This window comes from Pipistrellus hanaki (assembly GCF_964339955.1).
Source record: "Pipistrellus hanaki genome assembly, chromosome: 15".
NCBI lineage: Eukaryota > Metazoa > Chordata > Mammalia > Chiroptera > Vespertilionidae > Pipistrellus > Pipistrellus hanaki.
The window spans coordinates 39710236-39737245 of NC_140517.1; the positions used below are offsets into that span (position 1 = coordinate 39710236).

General features: G+C 50.6%; 1 protein-coding gene across 6 annotated transcripts in view; it reads left to right on the plus strand.

Moving 5' to 3' along the window:
* The window catches only part of GRIK5 (glutamate ionotropic receptor kainate type subunit 5), a 58001-nt gene that overhangs the window by 11234 nt on the left and 19757 nt on the right, over nt 1–27010 (plus strand). For 5 of the 6 annotated variants that reach the window (XM_084905263.1, XM_084905264.1, XM_084905268.1 and 2 more), the window contains 6 exons: nt 207–260; nt 350–511; nt 2050–2202; nt 2582–2686; nt 2804–2911; nt 13350–13553. In XM_084905263.1, coding sequence (XP_084761389.1) covers nt 207–260; nt 350–511; nt 2050–2202; nt 2582–2686; nt 2804–2911; nt 13350–13553 — 786 coding nt within the window. The remainder of the gene's footprint in view (nt 1–206; nt 261–349; nt 512–2049; nt 2203–2581; nt 2687–2803; nt 2912–13349; nt 13554–27010) is intronic. The other variant, XM_084905265.1, reaches the window with a different exon arrangement.

Genomic DNA, 27010 nt, shown 5'->3' on the forward strand with positions numbered 1-27010 from the left:
GGGCTACCAGTTAGCAGGGTTGGACATGAGAGATCAAGGTCTCCCTCTGCCCACATGTGTCTTCTTCCTTCTATCTCTGGGTGTTTCTTATTCTATTTCCCATGGGGTGCCTTCTTGCCAGGCTTATCTCTAAATATCTCTTTCCCTCTCGGTTTCTCTCCATTTCTGCTTCTCTGGTCGCCTCTTTTCCTGCCGGTGTCCTCCAGGCCTCAGAGCTAGGCATGATCTCAGCGTTTTACAAGTACATCCTCACCACCATGGTGCGTACCCCCAGCAGCCCCTCCATTCCCTCCCATGGTATCTGCACCAGTGGTGCCTGGCCCTGGCCTCACCCTTCTTCTTGTCCCAGGACTTCCCCATCCTGCACCTGGACGGGATCGTGGAGGACTCCTCCAACATCCTGGGCTTCTCCATGTTCAACACCTCGCACCCCTTCTACCCCGAATTTGTGCGCAGCCTCAACATGTCCTGGAGAGAGAACTGCGAAGCCAGCACCTACCCGGGACCTGCGGTGAGCACACCCCCTCGCCCCCACACACAGACACTGGGCACACAGATACTCTGGGAACCTTCAGATCTCTGCCAGTTGGTGCTCAGAGCCTCTGGTGCTCCCACTCACTTCCCAAGTACGTGCCACGCAGCCTCATTCTGAGATAAGTCTGACCTGTCCTCCTCTCCACCTCCCAGAGCACAGCAGCCACACTGGCCTCCAGGTGCCTCTGCCGCCCCGGCACACGCGCACCTCAGGGCTGTGCACTTGCTCTCCCCTCTGCTTCACACTCACTTCCCCAGAGAACTGGCGACTCGCTTCCTCATCACCAAGTCATTGCTCACATGTCTCCTTAGTTGTGAGGCCTTCCTTGGTCCCATTTAAAATATGGGAAACGGCCCACGATATAGCGCCCTCCCCTGCAGTACTTTCCTCCACAGCACCTGTCTTTGCTTATCTAATCTCCATGTGGCTTGCTCTATATTTTGCTTAGATATAGATACACATACAAGATTGTAAGTTCCCTGAGGGCAGGGCTTTCTTCTTGTTCACCATTATATACCAGCACCTAAGACAACCTGGCTCAGAGTAGGTTTCTGAGAATATATTTTGAATAAATGCAAACATACAAAAGATGCATATTTATGTGGGTTTGTTCACAGACATCTAGTCATATACCAAGATACTGAGACAGTCCTACCTGTGCAGAAACTCACAGATACCGAGCCATGCAGTTGGATGCGCACACACGGACATAGACAGAGGCACATTCATTCACACCCTGCTCCTACCCGCATAGCACGGGCACCTGCACATCCACCCAGCTAAGGCGCACTTTCGCAGACACACTCAGACGCCCCATGTCGTCAATCACTATCAGTGACAGCTTGTCTGGAGCCCTCACTGTGAGCCAGGCGCTGTTTTGAGTTCTTTATCTTCCTTGATCCCCACCCTAATGTTCAGAGGCAGAGATGGTGATTATCCCCACTATACAGGGGAGGAAACTGAGGTTCAGAGAGGAGAGGGGACTTGACACACTACAGGGAATAGTATAACTGGGTCTTCAGCTCAGGCCTGCCTATCTCCCAGGCCTGGGCTCACAGCCACTCTGTGCTCCTGCCTCCTAGACACCCCGCCCCGCCCTGTGTATAAACAAATAGGAACATTTGCCCAGCCCCACCCGCATAAACGTCCCTAGGCACACCGAGAGAGGGGCTGGCCAATGTCTACTGCCTGCATCAGCCACACAGCCATGCAGATTCCCAGGCACACCCTCACCCTCAGGCCCATGAACACTCCCTTTAGGGGTGACACACTGGCTGTCCAGGCACACGCTCTCAGACGTGCCCTCCCCTGAACAGACACATGGGCACACGCATTCAGGAAGAGATGCTTCCGTGGAGGCTTGGCAGCATGCACACCTTTCCCTGTCACATGCATTCCCTGAGAAAGACGTCCTGAGAGAGTTGTCTGAGGGCTGGGAGCAGCACCATGGGGCTCGGAGACTCCCCTGGCTAAGCTGCCTCTTCCCTGTCCCACTCCACCTCTGCCCATCTCAGCTGTCAGCTGCCCTGATGTTTGATGCTGTGCATGTGGTGGTGAGCGCCGTCCGGGAGCTGAACCGCAGCCAGGAGATCGGTGTGAAGCCACTGGCCTGTACATCGTCCAACATTTGGCCCCATGGGACCAGCCTCATGAACTACCTGCGCATGGTGAGCTGGGAGTGGGAGGGCTGAGGGCGATCGGCCTGCCTCCGGTGGGGGACTCACTGTGTCCACCTTTTGGCCCTTTGCCCTCTCCCTCACCTCCAACCCCACCAATGCCTCTTGCTTCTCTGCGCCTCTTCCTTACTCTTCCCTCTGTCCCTCTTTCCTGGCTTTCCTCTGCCCACCTGCACTGCTGTGTCCTGTGTCTGTGTTCCATCACCCCGCGTTTGCTGGTGTGTGGTCTTGCTGGTTTAATTGTGGTCCTTCCTGGTCCCTCTCCCTCTCTTTCGTCCCATCCACCTCTGTCTCTTTCCCTCTGGGCCTCTCCCACCCATCTCTCTGGGCCCCTGTTATCCCTCCCTCTGGCCACCTCCCACCCTGCTAGGTAGAGTATGACGGGCTGACCGGGCGGGTCGAATTCAACAGCAAAGGGCAAAGGACCAACTACACCCTGCGTATCCTAGAGAAGTCCCCGCAGGGCCACCGTGAGGTGAGCAGGCCTAGGGTGAAGCCAGAGCCCTGACTGGGTGGGGTGGGTGGAGGTGGAAGGGAGGGAGGGCTGGGAGGGACCCCACCGGTTAGAATACCACACCCCTCTCCTCCCCAGATTGGGGTGTGGTACTCTAACCGGACCCTGGCCATGAACGCCACCACCCTGGACATCAACCTGTCACAGACGCTGGCCAACAAGACGCTGGTGGTCACGACCATTTTGGTGAGTGGCCCTTGTGGGGCGGCAGTAAACGAAGGGGCCTTTCCTGAGTGGTGCCCAGCCCAGTCCTGGTCAGGAGGAGGGATGCCTCAGCTGGCAAAGCGCACAGCGCAGTGGGGATGGGACTCCTGCACCCAACTACCCCGGACTGGGCCCAGGTGTTACCATCCTAATCGCTGCCAGGGCAAGGGAGGCACAGACTCTGTCCTCACAGCAGCCCAGCCCGGGCTCCGCAGCCTGCCGTTCATTGCACAGCGGAGAGGAAGGCCTGGCTCACAGGAGCGCCGTGAGCATTCCATGTGGCCACGCAGGCAGGGCACCCATCGTCAGTCACGGTCAGGAGTGGTCATTTTGTCACACTTGCTGAGTGTGTTGACACACATGTTAACCTATTTAATGCCCATTTTGAAGATGTGGAAACTGAGGCCCAGATAGGTGAAGCGACTTGCCCAGGGTCTCACAGCAAGTTAAGTGGCATAGTCAGGACGGAAGTGAGTCTCTGTGGCCCCAGAGCCTGTACTCTGAATCTCCAGTCCTCTTGGCCCCTCCTTGTCCTCAGCCTGCTGGTGCTGCTCCTGCAATTGCCAGACCAGAGCCAGGCCTTGTGGGTCAACGAATATTTACTGAGCACTGTTCTGCACAGGCACTGTGCTAGGCCCTTTCCAGGTGTCACTCTAAACCTCTCAGCTACTCCATAAGGTTTGTCTTATTTTCCTTCTTTTGAAGGTAAGGAAACAGGTCCCACAGCAAGTCCCTGCTGGAGCTGAGTGTCAGTCTTCGAGGCCATGCCCTCTCCCCTGCAACCCTGCCACCCGCTGGGCACAGTGGCCTCTAGGAGGTCAGGGAGGGGTGACACACAGGATCTGGTGAGCAGGAAGCTGTCCGGAGCAGCTGGGCTTAGGGCCTGGGCATGCTCTTTGTAGCAGCAAAGTCCCTGGTCAACTGGCAATGTCTCTGTGAGCTGAGCTGGCTAGTGCTATGGATGCTGAGGTTGAAAGCATTACCACAGGTTCTACAGGATGTCAAGAGGCCCCTAAAGCAGTGTCGAGGGACCATTCCCTCAGTCCCTAGGGAACTCCTGATCTAAAAGTAGACTTCGAGTCCCTCTGGAAAAGGGCCAGTGATCCTGCTGGGGAGGGACAGATGGCCTGCAGACAGGAAACCAGACACTTTGTAACAACTTCACTGAGAGCCCTGTGGGCCAGGCAGGCTGGCTGGCAGAAGTCCGACCTCTGTGCTTTGTGGGAGTGTTGCCAGTTCAAGGGCCTTCCTGGGGCCTGAAGAGATAGGGTCCTTGGTGGGGAGCAAGGGCAAAGGTCAGGGAGGGGGTGTCAAGAGAGCAGAGCATGATCCTAGGGAGTTCGAGCTTCTTCTCGCACTTATCTCTTCTTCCCAAGGCCTCGGAGCTAGTGTTCTCTTCCTGATATTCATTCTCTTGATGGATTCATTCATTCCACAAATATTTTCTGAAGCTGCTGAGTGCCAGGCTTTACACAAGTTCTGGAGGTACAGGAATGAGTCACACATGGCCTCATGGTTTCCTTGCTTTTGAGGGGAGGCGATCCCAGTTCAATGGAGGAGACAGGCATGGACACAGTCATTCTCACACAGAAAAGGGGAATGACTTCGCTGTGGAAGGCCCAAGGAAGGCTTCACAGAGGAGGTGGCATTAGACTGGGCTTTAGAAGCTGCGTAGGAGGTGGGTGCATAAAGGAGGCAGGGGTGGGCATCTGGCCAGGAAGCCACAGAAGCAGGGGCCTCAGGAAGCATTTGTCGGATTGGATGTGGAGGTAGCTGGCTCCGTGTGCACAGCCAGATGTGCCTGCTGCTTCACTAACATTTTCTGACTTGTGTTTCTGGACAGGGCCTATGTCAGATACTTGGGGATTCAGACTTGAGTCAGCGTGGGCATCTGGGCAAGAGGCAGTCAGGACTTGTCTTACTCCCTGCTCTGTCCCCAGGGCCTAGAGTGGTGCCTGGCACCTAGTAGTAAGCACGGAGGGGTGGTAAGTGCTGCAACAGAGGTGGGAGGGACTCTGAAGGACTCATTTATGCTTACCCTGTACCTTGAAGGTGTTGAGTGGAAGGGGCGGGGCCAGTTTGGAATGTCAGAATTGTTCCTGGGTGCATAAGGGAGGCTGAAGGAGAGGGAGGTGCTCCAGGTGGGGGAGTACAAGGCCTGAGCTGGGCTGGGCTGTGGGCAGGGAGGGGGATCTGATGTGGGATGTTGAGAAGCAGTGAAGATAGGGTGTGGTGCCTGTGATGCCCAAGGGCTGGGCTGAGGGAGGGAGCAGGAGAAGTTTCTCAATAGGGTGGGGGTGTCCCTGGGGTGGGGCACACAGGTCTGGAGCTGAGAGAGGACTGGCTGGTGCCAAGTTGAGAGAGGCCCACAGGAAGGTGGGGCTGTAAGAGGTGAGGCTGTGCAGGGGCCTTTCCTCAGGCCCTGCTCCTGGAAAGCCCTCATTTGGTCCCCATGATTCCTTTCCTCAAGCAGCTGTAATGTCGCTTCCTACTCTTTGGAGCCTCTGGGCCAGGCGTTCCTCGCTTCACTGCCTGGAATGCCTACCACTGCCTGGTAATGCCTACCACTCAGGTTTTCCATACTTTTATTTGTAAAATGGGTCTATTAAATCTCATTTTGAAGGGTTGTGAGGGGATTGCATGAGGTCAGAAGGCACCCTTGGTGGCGCCCAGCATGATCGTGCTAACCACACACGAGCCCTTCTCTTTTCTCTCTTGTGACCTGGCATCCTTGATAGAAACATCAATCATCTTGGCTGATGTCTTTGAGCACTTCATGTTCATGGCAGCCCTGAGCTGGGTACTCTTATGGCCCCTGATTTTCAGATGAGGGTTAAGTGACTGCCCCAGCCACCAGCTGGCAGAACCCACATACCTGTCCATTGCCCTACACTGCCTTGATTTGCCTCAGTTTTTGCTCTTTTCTGAGCCTTAGGACTGCGTTCTAGGCCTGGCTCTGCCATTCACATCTACATAACCTGGTGGGTGTCTTCTCTCCATCCTCAGTTCCCTCCTTTAAAGTGGGGGAATTGAAATGTTCATAGAGTGAAGGGGCTGGACTAGATCAGGGTTGTTTAAACAGCACTCCAGGAAGTCCTGGATATGGATTTGGGTCCTGGGTTCACAGAAGGCCTGCAGCTTTCGAGGAATGTTCTAAAACCCACCCTACTTAATTTTTTTTTGCTTGTTCTTAGTTTTAAGGGATTTTTATGGAAGTGTAACATGCATACAGAAACTTGCACAAATCCTAAATGTACTCCTTGCTGAATTTCCAAAAACTGAATACACCCGTGGAACCAGCCTTCCCACCCGAGCCCTCCTCATGTCCCTTCTGGTCTCTGAGCCCCCAAAGTAACTACCATCTCTACATCACCACAGATTAGCTTTTCTGCCTTTGAACATCATGTAAATAGCACCCTATCCTATGTTCCCTCTTTTGTCTGACTTCCTCGGTTGGTGTGTTTGTGAGATTCATTCACGTTGGGAGTAGTTTAGTTTCATCGTTACATGTTCTGGTCTGTGAACATAACAGTTTACTCAGCCTCTGGTTGTAGATGCACTTAGGAGTTGTTTGTAGTGTTTTTCTATTATGAAAAGTCCTGCCATGAACACCTACTACATGCCTTCTGGTGAGCTCAGCGCTTCCGTCCAGTGTTCAGCCAGGAGTGGAATTGCTGAGTCTTCTCAGCTTTAGGAGATCCCGCCCGAGTGTTGTCCATAGTGGCAGTGCCACTTTGCCCTTCCGCCAGTAGTGTGAGAATGAGCATTTCAGTTACTCCTCATTTTCCCCAGTGGTGAGTATATACAGGACCTAATTACACTGGTTTTCACCTACATTTCCCTAATGATCCAGGAGGCTGACCACCTTTTTCTGTTTATTAGCTATTTGGAAATCTTCTTTTTTTTTTTTTTTTTTTTTTTTTAATAAGTTTTTATTTTTCATATTATTACAAATGTTCCTTCCCCGCCTCCCCCCCCCCCCACCATTGCTCTCCTCCACCAGGTTCCCACTCAACCCTCTGCCCTTTCCCCTCTCCCCATTGTCCTCATCCATAGGTGCACAGTTTATGTTCAGTCTCTTCCCACGCCCCCCTCTCCCCTTTTCCCCAAGAATCGTCAGTTCACTCCCCTTCCATACCTCTGATTCTATTATACTCAACAGTTAATATTGTTCATCAGATTTTTTTAATTTCCTTGGTTTTTAGATTCACTTGTTGATAATTACGTATTTGTTGTTCATATTTTTTATCTTTGTTTACTTTCTCTTCTGAAAGAACCCCCTTCAGCAATTCATATAATTCTGGTTTGGTGGTGATGAACTCCTTTAGCTTTTTTTTATTAGTGAAGCTCTTTATCTGGCCTTCGATTCTGAGTGATAGCTTTGCTGGGTAGCTTATTTTTGGCTGTAGGTTCTTCCTATTCATCACCTTGAATATTTCTTGCCATTCCCTTCTGGCCTGCATGGTTTCTGTTGAGAAGTCAGCTGACAATCGTATAGGTGCTCCTTTATAAGTTACTACCTTCTTTGCTCTTGCTTCTTTTAATATTCTCTCTTTATCTTTTGCTCTTGGAATTTTAATAATGATGTGTCTCGGTGTGGTCCTCTTTGGATTCCTTTTGTTTGGAGTTCTGTGCGCTTCCTGGACTTGTAAGTCAAATTCTTTCACCAGGTGGGGGAAGTTTTCTTTCACTATTTCTTTCAGTATGTTTTCGATATCTTGCTCTCTCTCATCTTCTGGAACCCCCATAATTCTGATGTTGGTTCGCTTGAAGTTGTCCCAGAGGTTTCTTACATTATCTTCAATTTTCTGGATTCTCTTGCCTTCTAGCTTCTGTGGAGGAGTGTCTTCTGGCTCTTTATGTTCCAAATCTTTGACTTGATTCTTGCGATCTTCCCTTCTGTTTTTAGGACTCTGTAGAATATTTTTTATTTCAGACAATGTATTCTTTATTTCTTGTTGATCCCTTATCATTTCTTGTTGACTCCTTATTAATTCTAGTTGATCTCTTTTCATATCCTCATAGGCCTTATCCATCTTTTCTAGGAAATTCTTGAAAAACCTTATAAGCGTAGATTTGAACTCTATATCCAGACGCTTTTTGTCCTCCATTTCTTTCGTTTGTGATCTATTTTGTTGTCGCATTTCGCAGTTACAGATGGGACGGGGTTTCAGGGTGGAGCCTGCAGCTTTGGCTTCCGTCAGCCCCGCCCTATGCGGGTCCTTCAGTGCTCGCTGCCGGCGCCTCTGAGAGAAAGGTGCCCTCGATTTTCGCCTGCTGCCAAACAGTCTATGCTCTTCCACAATGAGCCCGGTATTGGGGTTCAGTTCAGTTGGAAGTGGAGTTGGAGGTGGCGTTCACAGCAGTCTGGAGCTCCAGTCTCCTTCCCGTCAGGGCAATCCCGCGGCACAGCCGGCCGGCCCTTCTCTGGGGGCAGTGTGCGCGCCTCCGGGACCTCCTTTCTCCGCTACCCCGGGGTTCCGACTTACAGCCCAGCTCCCTATGGGTGAGCCTGGGTCCCCGGGGTCTGGCCCAGAACGGCGGTTCAGAGCAGTCAGGGGCCCAGCACAGTCGGAGTGTTTATCTCCTTCCCGCTAGGGAACGCCAGCCAGGCACTCGGCCTCCCTCCTCTCCGGCTCCGTCCTCTCCGCGCGCCGCGTGTCTCCGTACCTTAGGCTTTTACAGCTCCTCCGCGCTTCCTGCTGGTTTTCTCCTTGCTTCTTGTTGTAGGATTTCCAGTCAGTCGACTTTCCTGTAGTTCTGGGTAATGTCCATTTTATATTTTAGTTGTATTTTATTAAAATTGTTGTGTGCGGCTGCGGCTAGTTGCCTACCCGAGCAGCCATCTTGGATTCTCCTCTGGAAATCTTCTTTTGGAAAATCTCTGCTCAAGTCTTTTATTGTTTTTTTAAAAATTGGGATATATGACTTTTTTATTTATTTGTGAGTTATTTATATACTAGAGGCCCTATGCACGAAATTTGTGCAAGGGGCTTAGCCCTTGCAGCCCCTCCCAGCCTTGGCTGGCCCTTGCAGACCTGGCTTCATCTGGAAGGTTGTTCTGCTGTTTGGTCTAATTAGCATATTAGTTTATTATTATATAGGATTCCTCCTGTAAAGGGTACTATCCCTTGTAGAAATATGTATTACAGATGTCTTCTCTCACTTTGTGACTTGCTTTGCCCTCTCACTTGTATGTTCCCCCCCGCCCCCAATGATACATTTTTCAATCCTCACCTGAGAATATTTTTTAAGTTGATTTTAGAAAGGAAAGGAGAGGGTGGGAGAGAGAAACCTCCATCTGAGAGAGAAACCTTGATAGGTTGCCTCCCATGTACGCACTGATCAAGGATCAAACCCACAACCTTTCAGTGTATGGGACAACACCATAATCTGAGCCACACCGGCCAGGCCCCCCAATGATATATTTTGATGAAATTATATTTCATCAAATATATTTTGATGAAACATCGATCAGCTGCCTCCTATGTGCTCCCCACCCAGAATTGAGCCACAACCCAGGCATATGCCCTGACCAGGAGTCAAATTGGCAACCTTCTAGTGCATGGGACCATGCCCACCCCACTTAGCCACACTGGCCAGGACAATAAAAATATTTTTAATTTTACTTATTCATTTTCTTTTTTCTTTATGGTTAATTCTTTTAGAATTTAATAATACTCTGGACCAAAGTCATAAAGTCTATTTGTTTTCTAAAATTAACAAATTTTCCTTTTATATTTAGATCTACAATCCACCTGGAATTGATTTTTATATATTATGTGAGGTAGGAGATCAGAATACATTTTATTTACCTTATGAATATACTTGGTTGAATAGCACCATTTATTAAAATGGTCATTCTTTTAAAAAATATATATATTTTTATTGATTTTAGAGAGGAAGGGAGAGGGAGATAGAAACATCAATGATGATAGAGAATCATTGATTGGCTACCTCCTGCATGCCCCTTACTGGGAATCAAGTCCACAACTAGGCATGTGTCCTTGACTGGAATCGAACATGGAACTTTTCAGTCCAAAGGCTGATGCTCTATCCACTGTGCCAAACAAGCTAGAACAAAATGGTCATTTTTTTTACCCCTTCACCACAGTCTTGCCTGTGTCATCACTGAGTATCCACTCATGTGTGGGTTTCCCACATTCTGTCCTCTGTCCATTTGTCCAGTTTTGCTGTCATGCCACATTGTCTTACATACCATATCTGTAAGTTAAGTATTAATATCTGATGGATAAATCCTCTGGTTTTCATGTTCTTTAGAATTGCTTTGGTCTTGACTCTTTGATTTCCATCTGTATTTAAATGTCATACTTCAAAATTTTTTTAAAATCAATCTTTATTGTTCATACTATTACAAAGGTTCCTCATTTCTTCCCCCCTCCACCAGGTTCCCACCCCACCTTCTACCCTTTCCCCACCCCCCACTGTCCTCATCCATAGGTGCACAGTTTATGTTCAGTCTCCTCCCGCTTCCACCACTCCCCTTTTCCCCGAGAATTGTCAGTCTACTTCCCTCCCTTATCTCTGACATACTTCAAAAATTTTTAATATTTTACTAGTTACTATTCAAACTTTTAAACTGGTGTAGGAACAAGTGGTAATATAAATCTAAATTAAATGGAATTCAAAGAGGGGATAAGGAGTGAAAAATCAGTCTCCTTTTCTCTCCAGTTCCCCATAGGCCACATCCTTCCAAAAAGGTCTGCATATACAAGCATGTTCCCACTCTTTCCTTCACCCAGAGTAGCATATTGTACACATTCTGCTTGTTTTTCCCCTCTTAATAGATCTGAGAGAACTTGTTATTTTAGTAGTTGCCTGGGATACTTTGATGACGTCAGTAGTCTTTTAAACCTGTCCCAAATTAGGTTGCTCCAGTCTTTGTTCCCACTACAAGCAATGCTGCCATGACTCTGGGACCTGCATTTTTGTGTCCAGGTGCACAGACATTTGTAGGATGAATTCTTAACCCAGACTTAGCAACAGCCCACTGTCTGTCTGCAGTGCTTCCACAGAAGGTCCCTGAAGAACCCTGAAAACCTTGGATTAGAGGCTCCTTTAAGAGCCTCGGTTCTGCTGGTCCGGGGCTCTAGGTTGAGTCCTACAGCATTGTTTTCTGATCCTGAGTTCTGTTAATAGGGGCAGGCCCTCTTTCTGGCCCTATAATCCCAGGCCCTCGTCCTGAGGCCTTAAATTCACAGCCCAAGTGCCTCAATCATGAATCTGGAGATCAGCTTGACCTGCTGGAAGGAACAAGGAGATATGACTCCACAGCAACTGGATTTTGAATCCCAGATCTTCCCAGTCTCCCCATCCCACTGTCCTGCTTCTGCTGTGTGGCCTTGGGCAAGACACTTGATCTCCCTGAGCTTGTTTCCTCCTTTGCATGTCAAGAGAGCTGTAGTAGAGCCTTCCAGCTAATAGTGGGTGCTTATCTAGATAACTCTTGATTTTTGATTCTCCAGCTTTGATCTGATCTGGGTCCCCAGCTGTATGTCTGGGGTCTCCCATGTTGATCTCGGGTTCTGTCCACTTGAGTTCAGTCTAGCACAGGGCAGAGCTTCGGAGTCAGACTGACTGTCCATCTCAGCAGCGTACTACTTCACTTCTCGGTACCTCAGTGTCCTCATCTCTAAAGCAGAGGTAATAATACCCACCTCCCACGCTGACAGAATAGCTGTCACAGCGAGCCCACAGGAAACACTAGCTGCGCCGCTATTATTAGTAGCATCTCACATTCCTACCCCCAGTTCCACAGTTTTGGATTTGAAAAGGCAGCTTGGTCGAGAGGAAAAAAGCACTAACTTCCCTGCATTTCGTCACCCCTCAACTGAGGGGCTTTGTGGGGTCCTGGAATCCAGAGCTCATAACAGAACCTGGCCTCACTGTACTTACCTGTGCAACCACCTCAAAACTTGGAGGCTCACAGCTATAATTATTATTATTTCTCACAATTCTGTGGTCGACAGAGCATTTCTGCTGCCCTCCCTTGCCTGCTGTGCCCACAGTGGTTAGGCTGGGCTGGGAGATCTGGAGTGGCTGTGGGTGCTGGCTGCTGGTTCACTCGTCCTTCAGCAGACTGGCCTGAGGTTCCTTACACAGCAGTCCCTAAAGGCTGCTCTGAAGGCCCCGGTTCTAGAATTCATGCAGCATCACTTGCACCGAATTTTGTTGTCCAAAGCTAATCTTGAGGTCATCTCAGAGCCAAGGGGCGGGGAAATCGGCTCTATCTCTGGGAGGAACTGCAAAATATTGCAGCCACATCTGCCTTAGAGTTCAGGAATGATGTGTTGAATAACAGAGGTAACAGGTCACTTTACCTCTGTGAGCCTCAGTTTCCCCATGAGCAAAATAAGTGTAATAACCCCTCCCATGAAAGGTCACTGAAGAATCAAAGGGAAAGAATCCCGAGAACACATGTAGCACAGGGGCTACACTCAGCAGGCTCTCAGCACATGCTCACTGTCATGGCTGTTATTGCCAGAGCGCCGGCCCAACTCTCCTAAGTCCTGACTCCTTTTGTTCCTAAGGCTACAGGGATACCACACAAATAGCCACTTAGAAAATGACTATGTCAAGGTAAGTGTCCCTTTTGTTACGGGCATTTTGGAGGCCTCATTCCACCAGCACTTGGCGTATTCTCTCAGCTTTTGCACTTACTTGGCATGATGGGAGTCAGTAAAATTTACTCAAATCTCTCAGAAATAAGCATCATCATAAGAACCAGCTCAAGGCCAGAGATTCCAAACTGTCAGGTGTTTGTTTAGCCTGCACAACATTTAAAAATGTTAATAGAATTTGAATTGTGCCTAACCTTTATTATTAGGAGATCTTACAAAACCTCTTGGGTTTCCAAATTCTCTCAAGATGGGCCATCTGACATCTCAGGCCCATCTCCCTCAGTCCCTTGCCGGCTCATGAACTCAGTTCAGTGGCTCACTACATGTTGTGGGGGAAATATGGAGCAGAACAGAACATACCAGGGTATACTGCCATCTGCACAAGGCTGTTTTGTGGAACCAAGTCTCATTATGGCATGTGAGTACATGCGCATATATGTGTGTGGTTTGGGTAGCAGAGTAAAAGGAATCTCACTGTGGGTCATAGTCAGAAATTTGAAAGATTCTGTTTCAGCTCAGCATGACCTCCATCCAGTCTGATTCACTCTTAGGTTGCCTCAGAGGCATTTGAGATTGAGACAAATGAATGCCAGATTGTCTGGTGGAGATTAAAATGGCACCTGTGATCTGGAGGCTGGTAGAGTCCATGTGTTGTTGCCCCTGGTTTTCAGGCCTGTTTCCCACTCAGCAGATTCTGGATCTAGCTGAACAGCCTGGGCTCCAGGATTCTGACCCAGGCGCCGGACTCTGACACCCCCCCCCCTCCCCTGCCTTTCCAGGAAAATCCATACGTCATGCGCAGGCCCAACTTCCAGGCCCTGTCGGGAAATGAGCGCTTTGAGGGCTTCTGCGTGGACATGCTGCGGGAGCTGGCTGAGCTGCTGCGCTTCCGCTATCGTCTGCGGCTGGTGGAGGACGGGCTGTACGGGGCACCCGAGCCCAATGGCTCCTGGACGGGCATGGTTGGCGAGCTCATCAACCGGGTACGGCTGCACTGGGCTAGGGCTGGGGAAGGACTCACAGCCTATGGGGCAAGGGAGGGTGGCAGGGGGCAGCAAGGGGAATCTCAGAACCAGCCTGGCACATAACAGAAGAGGAATGAGTCCCTGGGGGCTCCTTACACCATGGTGTACCGTGCACGTGTGCCTGGCTGGTGTGTCACTTCCTAGGCCCCAGACATTTGCCAAATGCTCCCCCGTGCCACCATGGCTTAGCTGGTGCTCAAAGGTTTGAGTGAATGAAAGGGATGTGGAGTGGGAAGCAGGCAGAGCACAAGTAGGTTGAGAGGAAGGCAGGATTTGGGCCAGTAGAGCAGAGACTATACCTCGTTTGTATGCTATGCCCAGCACCTGCCAGGAAGTCTGGCACATTGCAGACATCAAGTCTGCTCCTTCAATGTTTGTTGAGCACCTACTTTGTCTTTGTACCATGCTGGCAGCACAGGTGAGCACAGTGGACCTTGACCCTGCCGCCAAGAGTTTAGTGTCTCCTTAGAATGCAGAAAAACAAATGACTGTAAGACAGAGCCCTTGGGGCTATGATGGAGGAAGTTCAGTCCTAGAGGAGGCTTCTTACCTAGCCAGGCATCCAGGGAAGGCTTCCTGGAAGAGGTGACACCCAAGTGGACACTCAAAGGGTGTGGAGTCAGAAAGATGAAGGGGGTAAGGGAGGAGGGCATTGTTTTCGGAGCTGAGGAAATGGCATTTGCAAAGGTGGGGGGATAAGAGAGAGTGAGGCACACTGGGAGTGCCAGCGAGCCCTGAGTGTGGGCAGGATTTGGATGAAGGTGAGGAGAGAGACAGGGCCCTAGAGGTTACAGGCGAGGGTACACTGGAAAGAATATTTTGGCGTCAGACCAACCTGGGTTTGAGTGTTCACTGTGTCATTTCTCTTCTCTAAACCTCAATTTCTCCTCCCTGGGATGGAGTGAGGGCTACAGGAAATGGACATCACCGCACACATTGCTTGGTAGAGAGGGGTGCCCGTACATAGTTCCTCTTTGTTTTTTTTGTTTTTGTTTTTTTAATATAATGATATTTTTTTTTACAGAGAGGAAGGGAAAGGGAGAGAGAGCTAGAAACATCAATGAGAGAGAAACACAAATCAGCTGCCTCCTGGGATGTGCCTGCAACCAAGGTACATGCCCCTGACCAGAAACAAACCTGGGAGTCCACAGATCGACGCTCCATCCACTGAGCCAAACTAGCCAGGGCCATAGTTCCTCCTTTTAGTCCAGGCACTAGAAGCTGTGGGCAAATGCCCAGAGGCAGGACTGTACCATGGGAGACAAACAGGCCCCAGCTTGGGGCACACCCAGGCAGGTGTGCAGAGCAAGGACCTATGGCCATGAATGGTCAGGGCAGCCTTGACATTGGACTTGGCTAAGGGCACTGGAGATTCTCACTCTCCTATCTTTTCCATCCCAGAATTCACTGCATCCAAGCCCCTGAATGTCACTAGGGTAGACTTGAGAAAACCACTTTGCTTGACAAGGACATTTATTCCATAGGGCACAGATTTTCAAAAGTAGTTTTGACTACAGAACCTTTTTTTTCCAATTTAAAGAGCCCTCAGAACCCTAGACAAAGTGGAGCTGCTCTGGTGGAAGGGGGGTGGGGTGTCCCTCGTGTCCTGGATCTCTCCAACCCCACCCCACAGGCAGGCCCGAGGCACAGTTCCGCAGGCTGCCAGGTTGAAAGCTTCTGCCCCAGGTGGTTTAAAGGCCCTGCAGCCAGAACCTGAGGAGACAGGAGGTGAGGAGTGTGAAAGCTGGTGCCTAGCACCCACCCCACTGTCCAGTTTCTGCATGACCTTCATTTCCACAGCTCAGTCAAGGCCCCCAGAAATAAGTAGACTCCAGGGCAGTTGCCCCCCAACTAAAGTTACTAAACTGGACACCAGTTCATTCATCAACAAAGAAGTAGTGGGATAATCCTGTTGACAGCTGCATGACCTTGGGCAGAGTCTTAACCAGCTGTGCATTGGCCTGCCCCACAGGATTGTGGGAGAATTTGGTGCGATGGTACCTGGGAGAGCATAACACAGATCAGTTGTGGTCTTTAGTCCCATTTGAATTTTGGCTTTGCTGCACACTTGCTGTGTGATCTTGGGCAAGTTACTTAACCTCCCTGTGACATCATTTCTTCAACTAAAATTGGGAAAACAACAGGTGTTAGCATGCAGGCTGTCATTCATGTGAAGTGAGTTAATCCAGGTAGGGCCTTAGAATAGGGCTGGCAGGTGGTGGGTACTGTGTGGAGATGCCCATTATTGTTAATGTTATTTCTACTTAACACTCAGTGTTTATATAAGCTTGCCAGCCAGCACATACTTATATTCATGCATTTGTCCATTCTCCAGCCAGCTAGCATTTATTAAGTGTCTACTGTATACCACGCCTTGAACTATACTCTGGGAATATAGTGGCCAGGCCGGGCCTGACCTGGCTCTTACTGAATGGGTAAAAGAGTGGCTCCACAGGATGTGCCCTCTCCCCCAGGGTTTGAACTGGCTTAAGTGAGAAAAGAGAATCAGTGGGGTGGGAGTAGCAGGTGGGGGGGTCAGGATGACCAGCAGGGAGGTAAGGGACCACAGATATAGAGACCAGGGGAGGCTGGAGTGCGGACTGGGGGATATAGGCGAGAAGACGTGGGCGTTCCTCTCGTTTCTGGCTCGGGCAGCTGGGCGATGGCAGTGACATTTAGGGAGAGAACACTGGAGGAGGAACAGGCTGGCAGCGCCAAAGACAGGCGGGTTTTGGCCTTGCCCAGGCTCAGCTGCCTGCCGTGGGATGGCCAAGTGCGCTGAGCTTTGCACAGATGCTCCCACCAGCCTCACAGCAGCAGCAGCTGCATTTGTTGACTTCATACCACTTGCCAGGAACTTATAAAGTGTTACCTCCTCCTCCTAACAATCCCTCATGGCCCAGAGGATCACTACCCTCCTACCAGTGTGAGATCTGGGGCACATCAGTGAAGGTACTCCCCCTTTACTCCCTTCCCCCCCCCCACACACACACACACAGAGCACCCAGGTGGTTCTGACCCAAGGCATGTGCCCTTTCCAGACACCCTGCATTACTTGGGAAGCCTGCAGTGAGTACACCAGCCAGGCCCTGGCCAACCTTTTTGAACATGTGTTAACTCTTTGACTCTTCATGGCCACTCCATAAGGAGGGCCTGTATTAGCCCAGTTTTCTCTAATGAACCCCAAGGTACCATATCCAGGCCACATGGCTAGTATCAGGCAGAGCCAGGGCTGGCACCCCAACAGCCTGGCCCAGAGCTGATGAGTGACTTCCAGATGGAAGATAGCCCGGTGCGCCGGCATCCCCTGACTCACCCCTCGCCAGGCACAGGACTCAGCAGCCAGTCTAGAATTACGGTCCATTTATTCCACCCAGTGGCCACTGCCGGAATGGCCTCCCTGCCATCACTGCTATGGTGTGCATTCAGGCCTAGTCCTTCTCACTTCCTCCTCACTGTCCTACAGGCCCCTCACCACACCCCCTCTATTCCAGTGGAATCTTCCTACAATGCAAATCTGAACTGTCACTTGCATGCTTTAGCTGTAGCATCCCAGGGCCTGCAAGATAAAGTCTGGGCCCTCCAGCCGGGCCCTTGAGGCAGAGCAGATGTCTTAGGCTGGGTCCCAGGAAGAGACTTTGAGGTGGAGCCTAGTAGGCAGGAGGTATATTGGGGTGCCCTGGGAAACCAGCCCTGTCAGGGAGTGAAGGAGCAGGCCTGAGCAGAGGAAGGAACTGAGCTATGATGCAGTTATGAACGGGCTTCAGCTGTCCCTCGGACTGCTCTGGAGCTGAGATGGCCATCGAAGGCATCCCCTGAGGTAAGGGAGAAAGCCTTTATACTGCCATCTATACTTCATTGCAGGGGACTGTCATCAGGGAGGGTCAGGACCTTGGGTGAGGGGGTTCTTTCACTCCAGAGCTGAGAGTGGTCAGCCTCCAGCACTCTGTGGCTGGGCAGCGAGTGCTCCGTCCTGAAGGAGGGTCTGGGTGGCCACATGGCACCTGGCCAACAGCTGTGAGCTGGTTAGGAGCCAGGCAGAGCCAGCCTCAGGTTGCACATGATCCCTGGCAAACCAGTTTATCTCTCTGAGCTCAATCTCCCCTCTAAAACAGGGGGTGACATTACCTCCCTCACAGAGTTTGGAGGGGAGTGGGTGAGGGAGAATGCAAGGTCCCAGAGCAGAGCCCCGGTCATGAGGGCCTGGGGGTAAGTTTGGATGTTATTTATTGTGTTGGGAAGCAACTGGAAGGTTTTAAGCAAAGAATGTGCTGTGATCTAATTTAAAATTTTTTTCTTTTTCTTATTGGGCGAAATTCATGTAACAAAATTAACTATATTAAAGTATACAGTTCAGTAGCACTTAGTACATTAAGTGTTGTACAACCAGCACCTGTATTTCCAAAACATTTTCTCCACTCCCAAAGGAAAATCCCATGCCTAGTAAGTGGAACCCATTTCCCCTTTCCCAAGCTCCTGGCAACCACCAATCTGCTCTGTCTCCCTGGATTTATTATACCTCTTTCATATCTTTCATATCAATGGAATCATCCACTATGTGGACTTTTGTGTCTGGTTTCTTTCAGCGTAATGTATTCGAGGTTCATTCACATTGAAGCATCTATCTGTGCTGCATTCCTTTTCAGGGCTGAATAATCTTCCAATGTATGGATATGCAACCTTGATTTAATTATTAAATCATTTAAAAATCATCACTCTCGCTACTCTCTTGAGAAATAACTCTAATGGGGCAAGAGTAGGAACAGGATGGTCCATTTAGAAGGCCATTGGAGGGTTTGGAAGAGTGAAGATGTTGGCACATGCTGAAGTGGTAGCTGTGTCAGGTATGTGCAGTGGGGAGAGAGGAGTAGAGGCTGACGGCAGGGTTTGGCCAAAGCAGCTGCGTCAATGGCAAGGCTGGTTTCCTCCCTGGATGGTGTGAGAGGAGCAGTTTGGTGGGGTTGGTGAAATAAGATATCTCTAGACATGGATTCTTTGAGATGCCTATTTGAAATTCAAGTGGAGAAATACGGATTTCATTGTGCGCTCAGCGTGCATTATTTAACTCATCCCCTGTTGATGGCTACTTGGGTGGTTTCCAGTTTCGCTAGCATAGGCAATGCCACCATTAGCTGGGCCTGTGGATTTGTGGGTGTGTTCCTACGGGAACAATTCCAAGCAGTGGAAGCACAGGGTCAAAGGCTAAGAATGTCTTTTAAGTTTATACTGCCAAATGACTGTTCAAAAAGGTTCCACCAATTTATATTTCCACCAGAAGTGCACAAGAATGTCAAAATTCCTGCACCCTTGCCAACAATGGATATTATCAATCTTTTTAAAAAGCCTTTGCCAATCTGAAAGGCTAAAAATGGTATCTTATTGTTTTCACCTAAACAGGATGTTACGTGGCTGCCTATTAATTCCTATGTGGATATACTATTATTAGTGAAACCTTTTTTTTTTTTAACACAGTTGTTTCCAGGTATTTTGTTGTTGTTGTTGTTTTCCTGTTATAAGCAACTATAAACAAACGTATTTATGCACAAAAACTTTGTTTGATTCTCTGACTAGAATGAGTGCTTGAAAGAGGAAGGAAGACTCTTTGTAAGGCTTTATTATATATTGTTGAACTGCTCCCTGGAAAGACCACACCGGTTTCTAAACTGGCTCCTTCTCAGCACTGAGGGTTTTGATTGGCTTTTAGATATTTAGACACCCCCTGCCATTTTTATAGAAGGCAAATCATTCTGACTTTTCCTGCTTTGACTGGGGCACCATGGTGAGGCTTATGTGGTCAGGTGATATGTGGGTGTGAGCCCAAGTTCAACTCAGAATGGGCCTGCCAGGCCGTGGACCCCCCCTGTCTTTTCCAGGTCTTGGTCGTATAATTGGAAAAGATGCATGTGGTTGCTGGCAGAGCTGACCCGTGGAGTCAGGGCCATTATGGTAGCAAGAGCCAAGTGGAAGCCCCTAGGATTCCCCATCTTTCCCAGGATAGTAATCCAAGAGCAATTCTACATCCTTTGGGGGGAATTGCAGTGATTAGTGCCGCCATCTCATTAATGGCTGGAAAGAAGCGGGGTAGTGATCTCATCCCTGTTCATCTGGCTGTTCATTGTGTGGTCTGTGCAGAAGGCAGCGGGTCCTAAAGAATGACTGTGGGTTAGTATAAATGTGACCAGGTGGTGACTCCAGGTGCAGTTGTTGCCCCAAATGAAGTGTCTTTGCTGTAGCGGTCAACATAGCCCTGGGCAGCTGGTATGAGCTACTGACTGCACGGCTTTCCCAGGACCAGTGGAAGCAGGCACACACCCATGCCTTCAGTCTTGCCTCAGGGCAACCTCAGCTCCCCTGCTTCCTGTCTTCACATAGGCCACCCAGAACTTGATCTCAGCGGTCCACAGTGTCGGCTGGCCACTCCATGGAGCAGGCATTAGCACTTAGGAAGGGGGTGGAATAAGCCTAACCTGCTGCTGACAGCCCTCGATTAGGCTCCAATCTGGAGACGGAAAGCACCAGCTACTTTAATGGAGAGGATTCTATGTAAGAATTGTTGCCAAAACCAGTTTGGCTCAGTGGATGGAGCGTTGGCCTGGGGACTGAAAGGTCCCAGGTTCGATTCCGGTCAAGGGCATGTGCCTTGGTTGCGGCACATCCCCAGTGGGTGGTGTGCAGGAGACAGCTGATTGATGATTCTCTCTCATCGATGTTTCTAACTCTCTATCCCTCTCCTTTCCTCTCTGTAAAAAATTGATAAAATATATATTAAGAAAAAAAGTTTACTATCTTTAAAAAAAATTTTTTTTTAAAAAGAAGTTGGAAAGATTAAAACTTAGAAACTTAGACAAGGGACCTAAACCGAGCTGAAACACAGAGCTCAGAGGCTGGTACTGGCGGCGTCTGGTGTGCTTTTGCGATTTGGGCAGTCTGCGTTGGCTGTGCTACTTCAGTCCATCTACTAAACAACCCATTCGGCTTTTCATTGTGAGGGAGGCCAGGAGCTGGCTCTGCAAGCCTGTCTGCCACGAGGGCTGCTGACCTAGCAGATCCAGGGATGTGAAGAGAGCTGGTGGCTGGCAGGAATGCAGTCACCCAGAGGTGACTCACAGCTTAGACCGCTAGGGTTTGGAAAAATCATGCCCTCTTCTCCTCACTGGGCCTCCCAGAGACCAAACAGCTGCCATGGGCAGTGAGTGACTATGTGGTCTGAGCACTCATGGGACCTGGGTATTGTCATTTTTGCATCAGTCAGGATCCTGCCAGGGGTAAGCCATGCCAGATATTTGAATGAAGAAAATTACTAAGAATCAAGTCATTCACTAAGTAGCTGGGAGGATAAAGTTGAACTCCAAGGCAGGGATCAGCAAACTTTTTCCTTCTTTTCAGGATACTATCTTTATTAAAGCTGGGACAGTGAAACAAGGAAGGGCCAGGATAGAAAAAGCAACAGAGCCTAGGTGGGCTGCTGTCAGCTTACTGGAGACTCAGAGAAAAGGGGGCCATGGAGGCAGCAAACTTTTTCTCTAAAGGGCCAGATAGTAAATATATCTGGCTTTGGGGCCATATTGTCACAACTACTCAACTATGTCTGTTGTAGGGGAAGCAGTCATAGACAAAAATATGTAAACAAATGGGCATGGCTGTGTTTCAATAAAATTTTATTTACAAAACCAGGCAGGTGGGCTGGACTTGGCCTCACCCTTGCTCTCTAGTGTCATGGAGGATGCAAGGCAGGGAGTGGCTGCATCCCTAGTTCTGAAGGAACAAAGAAATTACTAGAAATGGGGGTGGGGGGTCTTGCACTTGACAACCAGCTCTGGCATCCCCAGCTCAGGCTGGTTCTGCAAGTGCTAGGAAGCTGCAAACTGGATTCCTCTGCTGCCCCGGAAGAACCCCTGCTGGAAGAATCCCTGCTGCGGGTGCAGAAAGGACGATGGGGACCTGAGAGCAGGCAGGAAGGAGCAGATTTCTTCTCCTTCCTCCAGCCTGCAGCCTCCCTCGAGTGCCCCCTCTTGGCAGAGGCTGGCAGGGAGCCCCGGCAAAGCAGAAGCACAGTTTGCCCAGAACTGGTGTGGAGGGCGGGTTTGGGGTGGGGGGCAGTCACAAGTGGTGTGGTGTGGTTGGCTTTTAGGCATTTAGACAGCAACCCTGTCGTTCTACAGGTGGCTCATCATTTGAATTCTTCCTGATTTCATTATATGGATTAATCTACTGTCAGGTGGTCCCCTTGGGGAGGAAGTCTCCTCTAAGAAATAGGTGTCTGCTGGGAAATGAGGGGGGAAGAGGAGGAGATAGAAAGAGGGCTCCAAAGGCGAGTGGAGCCTGGGAGGAACTTGGAGCATTTAAGCATCTGTCTCCCTGGTGGTGTGGCTCAGTTGGTTGAACATGGTCCCATGCACAGAGAGATCTTCAGTTGGATTTCCGGTCAGGGCACATGCCCAGGTATTGGGCTCAATCCCTTATAAGGGCTTGTAGGAGGCAACCAATCAATATTACATTCTCTCTCTCTCTCTCTCTCTCTCTCAAATCAATTAAAAATACTTTTAAAAATAATCTCTCCCCACTTCAGAATGAAATCTATATCTGACCACCTCTCCCTGCCAACACTTAGCATCTCCATGTCCATTGTAATTCACTCCCTGCCGACCCCTCCCCCCACTTCCATTCTTGCCCCTGTCTATTCTCACGGGGCCAGATCAGGTCAGATCACGTCATGCTCTGATGAAATGTCCTGTTACCCTTGAAGTAGAATCCAGACCCCTTACCGTGGCCTTCAAGACCCTGCCTGGCCCTGGTCCCGCTGTGTTGCATGTTTCATGCCTCCTATTCTGCCCCAGCCACCCAGCACTGCAAGTCACTTGCCACCTCAGGGTCTGTGCCTGCTGCCCCACAGCCCAGAACTTTCTCCCAGGTCTTCTCATGCCTGGTTCCCGTACTTCCTTCCTGTTGGTACCAAGACTTCCCTGCAGTGGGGTGGATGGCAGTCTGGATTGTACTGTCCTGCTTTGTTTTTCTTCATACCATTTATTGCTACTTGACATTATATGTTAATACTAGAGGCCCAGTGCACGAAATTTGTACACAGGTAGGGTCCCTAATGGCTGCTGGCTAAGGTCGGTTCGGGGCCTCCCTTCCCTGGACTGCCAGATGTTGATATGGCCTTCCTTTGTTCTGTGCTGCCCCCTGGTGGTCAGCATGCATCATAGCAAGTGATCGAACTCCAGGTAGGTGGAACTCCCAAGGGGACACTTTGCATATTAGGCTTTTTTATATATATATATATATATATAGATTCATCGCTGTATTCCCAAAGCTAGAGAGGCCAGTGGTGGGTGTTCCAAAAGTACATGGGGAGCAGGTAACTGAATGAATGAATAAGCATGGGAAGGTGGGGTGAGATGGCGAGTATCTCAGTCCATTCAGGCTGCTATAGCAAAATACCAACCATAAACTAGGTGGCTTGTGGACTTTTATTTGTTACTGTTGTAGAGGCTGGGAAGTGCAAGATCAAGGTGCTGGTGGATTTGGTGTCTGGTGAGGGCTCATAGGCGGTTGTGTCTTCACGTGACAGAAGGGGTAAGGGAGCCCTCTGGAGCCTCTTTTGTAAGGACACTAATCCCATTCCTGAGGCCTCCACTTCATGCCCTAATCATCTCCCAAAGGCCCCCTCCAAATACCATCACATTAAGATTTCTTTTTTTTTTTTTTTAATATATTTTATTGATTTTGTACAGAGAGGAAGGGAGAGAGATAGAGAGCCAGAAACATCGATGAGAGAGAGTCTCATCAATCAGTTGCCTCTTGCACACCCCCTACTGGGGATATGCCCGCAACCAAGGTACATGCCCTTAACCGGAATCGAACCTGGGTCCCCTCAGTCCCCAAGCCGACACTCTATCCATTGAGCCAAACTGGTCTTGGCCCATCACATTAAGATTTCAACATGAGTTTTGAAGAACACAAACATTTTATCTACAGAGGTGGGGGGTAGGGCTGCTGAGGTAGGGGCTGGAGGGTGCTGAGCCTCAGGGGGCCGGCTGAGGGGCACATTGGCTGAGACTGTAAGAAGAATGAAGATTACTACAACGTGTGAGCAGGGGCTATGTGACTGGGTGGTAGTTCTGGGGTTCTTCCGGCTACCTATGTGTCTGGAGAAGCAGAGAGACGTAATTTGGACAGGGGCAGTGGAGGCAGAGGGAAGCAACTTGATTCCAAAGGTTTGGGATGTGGAATCATGAGAGCTTGAGGATAGATGTAGAGAGCTGGGACGTCATGAGGGAGAAGAGAGGGTGGAGGCAGGATTTGCTCCCTCCTCTCATCACTGGGCTCTCATTTCTGAGCTCCCTGGGAGCAGGGGGGACTCACACCTGCACCCTGACCTCAGATGCCCTGAGGGTGGAAGGAGTGGTGAGAGCAGCCTACAGGTGAAGCCCCCTCAGAGCATGAGTGGTTCTGAATTCTGGGGTCAACTAGAGCAGGATCCTTACCTTCATCATGCCTTGGTTTCTTTTCTTTTTTTTAATTTTTTTTATTTCTGAGAGGAAGGGAGAGGAGAGAGAGACAGAAACAACAATGATGAGAGAAAATCATTGATCGGTGCCTCCTGCACATCCCACATGGGGGAGAGGGGGCAGTTTGTGCATGTGCCCTGACGGGGAATTGAACCGGGACCTCCCGATTCATAAGTCAGCTCTCAACCACTGAGCCACACCAGCCGGGCCTTGGTTTCTTCATCTGTAAAATGGCATCCATGCCAGTCCTTCTGCATGAAGGTTGCTCTGGGACTAAAGAAGACACTCAAGGGAAGGAAAGCCCTGGTTCTCTGGCCTGGGGTAGATGCTATTAGTGTGAGCCTCTCTCTGGACCTGTGTGAGGTTCCTCAGGCCCAGGAAGGAGAGGTTTCTGTGTAGGAGCCACTGGGAGGTGGCTCCCTCAGGAAGTGTGACATTCGTGGGCTTTAGCAGAGGAGACAGGAGTCCAGCTGGCCCTTCCTTTGAAGGTTCAGTAGCAGAGGCAGAGACACTAACAGATATTTTCCCAACTGAGCTAAGTGCTGAGATTAAGGGGTGTCTGTGGGGCGGGGGGGGGGGGGGCATGGAAGGCAGGGTAGAGGGAGCCCTGGAGGGGTGGGTAGGCCAGTTCTGCAGGGCTGAGTGGGGTGCAGGAGTGGCCTCACAGGTGCAGAGGCCAGAAAGTAGCTGGCATAGGAGGAGGGGGTGGGAGGGGGGGGCAGTCAGAGGCCCAGGAATTTGGTGGGGAGCCAGAGCAGCCTTGGTTTGTTCAGAGAGGCTGGACTTGGTCAGAAGCAAGCAGTATGTTGGGAACCTACTCTGTGTAGGGTCTGGGCTGCACCTCTACCCAGATAGGCTAGGAGCTTGTAATGTAGGGAAGACAGTCATAAACAGGGTCTCCTCCGGTAGCGCTAAGAAGGATGTAAAATAGCATAATGGGCAATGAGAGAGAGGACCATGGGGTGGGGCAAGTATGGCCTGGAGGGCGTTGTGGAGAGGGCCACAGGGGTGAGATATGAGCGAAGCCTCGAATGGTGAGGAAGAGCAGGTGCAGAGGCCTGTGTTGAAGAGGCCGCTGTGGACTGGAGATGAGCAGGTGAGGGGAAAGGCCCTGGGGGAGGCCAGTGGGCAGATGGGTTTCAGATCATGTAGGGTCTCTTGGCCATGGAAGGGTTTGGTCCTAGGTACAGTATGAAGCCACCAATGGATTCTAAGCAGGGCCTCCCCCTTTGGATTGGGGGTTATGAGTGGCAACAGGGAAGCCAGAGAGGCTGATGCTGTTGTCAGGAGAAAGACCGGTGGTGTGGGCCTGGGGGTGGAGGTGGAGAGAAGTGGGCAGATCGAAGGAGTGCCTTGGAAGCAGAGCCGCTGCCCTTGCCACGGGAGGAGACGTGGAGCATGGGGGAAAGAGGAGCAGGCGGCCCAGGCAGGGTTTGGCCTGAGGCCAGGTATCAGGAGTGGGTGAGGAGGCTGGTGAGCGAGCCAGGGATGGAATGGGAAGGAGCCAGAGCCCTGCAGGCCTTGGGAAGTGGGCTCCTGAGCGCCTGGCCTGGAGACCTCCGGGTCCTGTGGACCCCTTCTCTGAAATGCCACTGCCTCCTGCTTTCTGAAATGGGGAATCGGCCCCCAGGAGGGCCTTGCCAGGACACAGCTTCCCTGGGTGCATAAAAATAATTGGCTTCCTCTATTAGCTGTGATTATTCTTCTCGACAATTCACATGTTAGTCATAAAAGTGGCACAAGAAAGAGGGAATGCCCCTTACTCTCAACAACTAGGGATTCCCAAGGGTATTTTCCGAATCCAGCCGTGTTCTGGGCCTTGCCACACGCCACTGCCTCTGAATTCGGCTTGGGGCTGTGCCACTCCGCTTCCAAGTCATACTGAGGCAGTGCCACCTTCCCTCTCCCTGAGTTAGTTGTGGGCCTGTGCCGTCTCTCTCTCCTCTTGGTTTAGCTTTTGGCTCTGTCATCACATTGTCTGTGAGGCCTGACCCTGCATTTTATTCTGGGCCCACGAGCTCTCTCCTTGACCTTGGTTTTGTTTCCAGCCTGTGCCACCTCTCTCTGTCTGTGGTTATCTTTTGGACCGGTGCCTCTCTCCCCACCTGGCTTCTGCTGGGGCCTGTATTACCTCATGTGCTCTCAGTCTCAGCTCCTGTGGGCTGAGTGCATATCACCCCGGGGCCAGTGGCCCAGGACCTTGACTCTTAGTTCAGCCTCAGAGGGAGATCTCTGCTTGGAGTCATTATGCCTGGAAGGGACATCCTGGGAGCTGGGTCCCAGCCCTCACCGCCGTTTTACAGAGGCCCATAGATGTGGAAGCCCCTGCCTGAAGTCACCCAGAGCTCAGGGCAGAGCTGGGGATCCTCGCTCTGCTCCTGGTCCTTCCCAGCCCCCTGCCCTGCTTGGACTGTCATGTATGTATGCATGTGTGGGCCACACGTGCAAGTGTGGGTGCTATTCCTCTGGCAATGCCTGCTCTCCCGGGTGTCTCCACTCCTCCCCACACTTGTGTACAGAGCGTGCATCTGTCTGCCTGCGTCTGTGTGGGCAGTGCGTCCCTGGTCAGCCCGTGTGGGTATGGCAGGGTGAGCTCACAGTGGTGGTGGTGCAGACATGACCATGCACAGTGCTCACATGTGCAAGGTGTGTGTGAGTGCGTGTCTCTGGGGGTGGTATGAGAAGTGCCAGGTTTTTCCCCAGCCTGTGTCTGCCACAGCCAAAGGCCAGCTCATGTCCACTTGGGCCAGAGCGAGATAGCCCCTTTGGAGCAGGGATTCCAGATGTGCCAGCCCCAACCTTCTCTCTGTCTCACCCGGCCCCACCCCCACCATTTCCCATGTCTGACCTGGACTCCCGACTCCGCTCCCCGGAAATCAGGATCTCAGTTGAGCTGTGCACTGG